This window comes from Leptonychotes weddellii, chromosome 7 (genome assembly GCF_054177405.1).
Source record: "Leptonychotes weddellii isolate Sample4059 chromosome 7, ASM5417740v2, whole genome shotgun sequence".
Taxonomy (NCBI): Eukaryota; Metazoa; Chordata; class Mammalia; order Carnivora; family Phocidae; genus Leptonychotes; species Leptonychotes weddellii.
The window spans coordinates 113,101,485-113,108,660 of record NC_138375.1 but is presented as its reverse complement, the minus strand read 5'-3'; the positions used below and the strand labels follow the sequence as shown (position 1 = coordinate 113,108,660).

Here is a 7,176-nt window from a genome sequence, read left to right as displayed (position 1 = left end):
TCAGGCTTTGTACTGTACTCCTCCATACTTACAATATTGCCTTTTAGTTATTGAACATACTCTGTATTTTACATACCCCCAATTTTTCTCCACACAACTGATAGTGTAGAAGTTTTGCTAACTCAGTGCATATGAATTACATCATTCTTGTTGACTGTTGCATAGTATTCCAGAAGAGAGTCACCAAGTGTGCCCATTGATGGATGTTTAGTTTTGTCCCAGTTTGCCTGTCCTATCAATGATGTTGCAATGGATCCACATTTCCATGTTCTTTGTAAATTATGTGATTTTCCCCCCTCTAGTAGTTACTGAGAAGTGGAATTACTTTGTCCTACAGTATATATTCTTATTTTGATAGCTGTTGCCAAACTGCCCTCCATGTGGGTGTTCTGACTGTATGGTGTGCAAGTGTTCTTTATGCCACATTCTCATCAACACTTGACATGATTTTTTGGAGTGAAAAATGATAGATCCTTGTCTTAATTTGTGTTTGTCTGATCATCAGTGAGGTTAGGCTTGGTTTCCTTGCCATTTGTCTTCTGTGAATTGTTTATTTTTATCTTTTCCCCATTAGTCTGTTGGGCTTTCTCTTAGGGATTTAGGAGCTTAAAAAAATTTATATCCTAATCCTTCATCCGTTTTATGTCACCAATATCTTCTTTGGTGTCTTGTTTATCTTTTCAGTTTGTTTATGTTATTAATTTTGATGGAAAAAATTATCAACCCTTTCCTTTATGGCTCATGTTTGTTAGAACAGCCATGCTGATTCGTGCAGCCGTAGGCATATTCACGGTGGGTTTCGTTTTGTCATTTTCATTTTTTAAGGTTTGAAATTGAGTTGTTAGTGGGAAATTCAGGTAGAATTATGTAAATAGCAGGTGATGCCTCAGAATGGAGTGGGAGTCAAAATGTACATTCAGACTATAGATTGGGGGCTTCTCAGAGAAGAGGAGATGGTTGAAACCAGTGGCATACATAATACTGTCCAGAGAAAGCAGGTAAAGTCAAAGAGAAGTGGGCCAGAGAAGTTATCAAGGAGGTAACTTTACAGAGCAGCAACCACGTTTTATTCACATTCATATTCCTAGAACTCAATGTGGTGCCTGTCCATAGTGACATTCATCAATCCAACACATACTCATCTATAAATCTATAAATCTGCTAATAAATCTATAAAGGCTTGCAGAGTGAATACATTTTAAAATCTTCCTCTTTCCTTGAATCAATTTGCCCAAGCACATCTTACAAATGAGTGAGCATTGTGAGAAGGTGCAGTGACCGTTTTGCTTACAGTGTATTACCAAAGCTGGAACCCTGGCTTCAGGTTCGCCTTCGTTTGGTCCTGGACCTTTAAACAAACCCCCGTGGCATCTGTGAAGTCATAGCTGGAGGCAAAGTGTGATAGTTGACCTGCACAACGGTGCTGATTTGAGATGAATTTGGAGAGTATCCACAAATGCCAACTTTTCTTTAATGATCCTGTAACTACCCTGGAGGCTTCATATTGGTCATTGTTCTCCTGACATTAGTTATTTCGTGGACTTGTGAAGCACCTTTCCCTGAACTGTCAATCTACAAATTGTCTGTAAAATCTATTCCATGGGGTAAAGGAACAGAATTATTCATAAGAAAGTGACTGCCTCAGCTTCTGGTGAAATGACTCACTCAGGGTATAATTAAGTCATAGGCACACTGGCCTGAATGTGGCTGAAGCTGGAAAGGAAATCATTCCTTTTCCAATTTGGGGGCTTTCTGATGTTTGACAAGGCTCTGGAAAATTCAGAATCCCCTGTAAAGGAGAATTTCTTTCTTTCTTTTTTTTTTTTTTTTAGGAGAATTGGAGAATAACTAATGGGAGGGAAAGAATAGGAAGAACTGGAAAAGCTTAAGGTTGTCAACAGGATGACAACACAGAAATCTGATAGGTAAAAACGAAGTAACAAAGTGGAAGCCTCAAAGAGGTGAAAGCAGCTAACACAAGGGTTAGGTGATGTGGTTCTAGACTGCGTGGGCACAGGGTGTGTTGAGAGAGGGGCAAAGACAGGGTGGACCACCAGCTGGTCTACCTCCTTTGCCATGTACAGGAGCCTTGAAGGAGGGGTCCGTACTGGCAGTCCCCTCTGTCTGCCCATGCTGTTTGTTCTCCAGAGATTGAGTGTGGACATGGCTTGGTGAGATGACATGCAGGCTAAGAAAATACCAACACTCAGGTGTTGCAGACAAATCAAAATTTATTGAGACAGACAGAAATGCACCTACTCAGGACTACAGTTAAGCATTTACTATTAACCAAAGAGTCGTGTTCACATTCCAGAGAAGTCTACATGGAAAAGCATTCAGAATTTACTAGATTTTTCTACATCACTATTTCATCTACAATAGGGACAACAAAATGACACTCAGGATTTGGTGGGCTCTCATTACAATGCTACACATTGAACAGGGACAAACAGTGACTTTGAGAAAAAGGTATAAAAAGACCAAAACCACCCACTGTAGAAAGGGCTCTTAGATGTTACTGTACAATGTGGTCAAGGTGGGGGGAAAAAAAAAAAGTGTGGCATTCTGGGAAAAGTAGAGGGGCAGACCTGGACAGACACATAGTCATTCACTGCTGGGCGTGGGGAAATGGGCATAAAGAAGGGGAAACTGATAACAAAATCTCAGTTTGAGTAGTAAGGTATTCCCATGCCTAGAATATCTGTGGAAACAAAAAGACATTAATATGGCAGACAACTAACCATGGTGGAAGAAAATTTGGGATTTAAGGTGGATGCTGAGGAAACAGTATTAAATAAAAGAACCATGTGTGGAATAAGAATAAGTGCTATTTACTAGAGAGTTTCCAGAAATGAGTGAGGATTCAGTTCAATACCTGTCTCAAAAATGGGGATGGATTATCATGGTACTATTTTTGTTTAATCATGATTTTTATGTATACTTAGTTGCTAACAAAAGGACTCCTGCCCAAAAAGAGGAAATCACAAATTCTACTTCTAAAGATAAGGTAACTAGAAAATCAAATCTTTAGTACTTGTGAAAAGTAGTAAAGCCCTTTAAAAATCTAATGCTGTCATGCCAAAGTGAGGCATGAAAAGTGGTATTAATGTTGCTCCATTGATTTGGGGTCCCAGTCTTAGGAGGGCTTTTTATTTACTATTTTAATGATTCAAAACATCTTCCTGGAATATCTTTGAAAACGAGCATCTTGTTACCTTACTGGGAACTGACTGCTGAGCCTACTCTTCTCCACCATTAAGTTAATGCTAAGAATCTTTAAGTGTCATCTTAATTTGATACTTGTCATAAGATAATTAGGCAAATTAGAATCAGTGGTTCTCTGTTCCTGGAAGTTTTTCTAAGTGAAATCAATTTGTCGCTTTTAATTTGTTCTCTTGTGCATTTTTCCAAGCTCAGAGGAGACAGTAACGATGGTTTTCTTTGATGGTCTAAATTGAAAATTTTTAATATGTCTTGATTCTTTTATATACTCTATTATAATTTAGCTGAAATTAAGCACCTGTTTTCTAAATTACCATCTCAGTGTTTTGTTCAAGTGAGGAAAAACAATTGAAAGAGAGGTGGTGGAGTTGACATCCCAATACAGAGCTCGCCTCTGTTCTCTCTCTACCTAGGGTCCTGGTGGTACCCGTGTCTATCAGGCCAAAGAAGTTGACTGTATCACGTATGTTCATTTCCCATCTGAGACTAAGTCTAGGAATGATGCCACCGTGGCCAATGCTAGGATTGCAAAGTGCTGGTTTGAAGGCAGCTTGGTAAAATACAAATATATGGTCAATTTGAGAGGGTAGGTGTTGGTCAGCTGCCGCTATGACCATGGTTTGGCTGAGTATATTTTTTTGCCTGAGTTTATGTGGTTGTCTTATGGACGGGCTGGAGCTCAGGAGGAAAGGAAGATAAACCAATGTGGGCCACAGAGCCTTGCTGGGGGGCTGATGAGGGTCACAGGTAATTGGAAACCAGGTAGGACAGGAGCTTAAGGGTCTGAAGTACTGAACTAAATGGGGCCACTTTGAAGACTACTCTTTGATGCTTATATCTGAGCCAGCTTGATAGGGACAGAAATCCTTAAAACAATAGAGAGGCTGACCCTACCAAATTCAGAGACAGACTGTAATCATGAGCTTACTTAGGGAAGAGAAACACTGGTGGAGGGCTTGCTTCAGGAGTAGCTCTTAGAAATCCAACCTAGCTTCTAGGCGCTATGATGAAGTTCTTTTTAGCCTCCCTTTGGGATTTTTTTAAATAAATGATGAGTGGTATAAAATCTGTACAGCTTGTGTACCCTCGCTATGATTTGTGGATAGAAATGGGGCAAAGCAAAACATGAGATTAAGAATCCTGAATTTTCTTCTGCAAAGGAACACTGTGGTATTGTCATCTCAGGGAGCAGAGGATGTGTATCCATGCCTTGGGAAAAGCCCTTGCGTCGGCAGGGAAAGTAAGAACCTGTGGCAGACAGGATTGCTGCAGCCCTGGGGGCGGGGGTGGGGGGGGACGCTTTGAGCTGAAATGAAAAAGATGGCTTGTGAAGTTGCCCATGTGGGAGTCTCATGGCTTCTGCAAGGAAAGTGATTTAGGCGGACAGAGGCTTAGCCAAATCAAAGGGCTTCCCGTGACTCTCCTAATGCATAGGGAAAGGAACCTCCTCAGCCTGCAGGCTGCAAGTGCTAACTCTTAGTGCAAAGAAAGGACTTCTGATACTGATTTCTTGTTCCAGAAATTCTGGTCCAGGTCTGGACAGCTGACAAATTTATAACTGTTTTTCAAATGAGTTTCTAGAAGATCCTGAAGCGCTTTTTCTGAGTGGTGTGTGTGTGTGGTCTTGTACACACAGTCTACTCTGTACACACAGGCATCTTTATGCATGTACAGAGGAGCATCCAGACACCCTTGTTAATAAAGGAAATCAATTCCCCGAAGGAACTCTTGACTGAATTAAGGCTGTTGTTTGTAGGAAGCCAGATAGTGATATGAAAAACTAATTTTTAATTATTAACACGAGGGGTGGTGGGGATAGGGCAGAAGAAAGTACAGTGTGGTGTGTTTTCCACGACATCTACAGGACACAAGAAAAGCACTTAGACACCGTAAGGCCGGGAACCATGCTGGAATGACCACTGGTGTGGGTAATCGAAAAGCATCTTGGACGTTTACAAGGTGGGGGCTCCCTGCACAGTCAGAATCCCACATACATCACATGCTCATTGCAAAAATCTCACGGGAGGGAAGGAGGCTTTAATTGAGCCAGCCGCTTCCCTGTCTAAAAAAACAAAACACAACACCCTTCTTCCCACACAACTGTATGCAAGACCAGAATGCTCTGGGGACAAGGAGTGGTCTTCCAAACCTCGGGTCAGGTACAGAGAGCAACAATGGAGAAGAGGCCTTGGTGCTGTGGAGTCTTAGATACAAATGCAGGAGTAGGAAGTGACTTGCAATTCTGTGCAAACCTCGTGTCCTCTTCCTCGTGGGGACTACCATATGTAGCCCACCTCGTCCTCTTTGTCGTCGTCCTCATCCTCATCATCCTCTGTCACTGCCCGGGTGTGCACCCTCAGCTTCCCCAATGTGTCCTTTGGTCCCAGCTCCCGCTCGTCCTCTAGGTCATCTAGCAGGACCACAGAGCCGCCACTGCCAAAATCCCCTGAAGTCTCCTGCTCCTCTTCTGGAAGAAGAGAAGGAAGAAAAGATGGGAGGTTAGTTGCTGCTTATACCTCTGGACCATCGGAGTGGTTCCTTTTCATGCGACTTAAGTGTAGGGAAAAAGCATGCAATTTACTCTCTGAATATTGGAGCATCTCTGCCTGGATGGGGTTCGTCAACATGGCACAGGCTGAAAGCTTTGTGAACCCCGGAGGTCTGGAGATGCTTCTGCCTTCTTGGTGGAACCTTGGGAGGTTTATCGAAGTCATTCTTTGTCAAAAAACATGATCCAATCCCCCAGTCACGGGGAGTTCCTGCCACTCATAAAGCTAGCTACGCCTAATCTCACGTGATTTCAGGGTGAATGCGTCTCCACTGTAAACTTGTTCACTGTAGACCACAGATACGTCTCGAGATTCTTCTGCCCAGATTTTTATACGGTCAACACCTGCCAGTCAACAGAGGTCACTGTGGGGCTGACGCAGAGGGCCCTACTCACCGCAGCTCACGGCGCCCTGTTTCCTGGAGCCGGCCAGCTCGTTGCCGTATTTATCCACACACCAGCACTGCCCAGTGCTGCCGTGGCATTGTGTGGCTTTGTAATAGCCGTCCTCGTTGCACCGAGGGATGAATGCTCCTGAGGGGGGAAACAGTCCAGTTTGAATCAGACGTGCACGGGTACTCAGGGTTAATGCCCCCCCCCCCCCCACCAAGAGAGAGAAGAGGGCTTAGCACATCAGACGGGATTTCCTGCAGAGCCAGCGGGGGGAAAGCAGTGGCTGGTGATTACTTAGTCGAGATCTACAGCGTCCTGGATTGGCTCAAGGTGAGACAGGATCCCTTCTTGGGTGAGTTCTTATTTTTCCCTTTAAAATATGAATGGGTACTACTCTTCGTAACAATTTCTTTACCGTTTCCCAGTTTTATGGAGCTAGGAGTGAGATGTAGCACCATGAAATGTGCAGTGCACAGCACAATTTGACTTACATATGCTGTCAAATGATTACTGAAGTGTAATTAACATCCATCTTTCCTTTGCGATGAGAACTCTTAGGATTTACTACTAACAACTTTGATATGTTCCATACAGCAGTGTTGTCTATGGTCCTCATGCTGTACGTTAAATTCCTGGTACGTACTTGTCTTACAACTCGAAGTTTGTACCTTTTGACCACCTTCCTCCAATTCTCCCTACCTATGGTAACCACCAGTTGGATGTCCTTTCCTCTGAGCTGTTGTTTTAGGTTCCAGATCATATGCTATTTGTCTGACTGACTTCACTTAGCATCTTGTCTTCAAGGTCATTCCATGTTGTCACAATCGGCAGGCCTTCCTTCTCTTTTATGGTATACAGTAGTCTATTTTGTATACAAACACACACACTAATTTCTTTATAACATATAACAAGATATGTTTCTATATCTTGGCTATTTTAAGTAACACTGCCATGATCATGTGGGTGCAGCTATTCTGAGAAGTGGAATTGCTGGATTATATGGTAGTTTTTTT

At 42.7% G+C, this 7,176-nt stretch overlaps 1 protein-coding gene across 1 annotated transcript in view; it reads right to left on the bottom strand.

Annotated features, from left to right (window-relative positions):
* Positions 1-2,213: 2,213 nt before the first annotated feature.
* The window catches only part of SPOCK1 (SPARC (osteonectin), cwcv and kazal like domains proteoglycan 1), a 407,861-nt gene continuing 402,898 nt past the window's right edge, over positions 2,214-7,176 (bottom strand). The window contains exons 7-8 of the mRNA XM_081825612.1: positions 6,167-6,394; positions 2,214-5,689 (exon numbers count right to left, since the gene is read on the bottom strand). Coding sequence (XP_081681738.1) covers positions 5,499-5,689; positions 6,167-6,394 — 419 coding nt within the window. The 3' untranslated portion in view covers positions 2,214-5,498. The remainder of the gene's footprint in view (positions 5,690-6,166; positions 6,395-7,176) is intronic.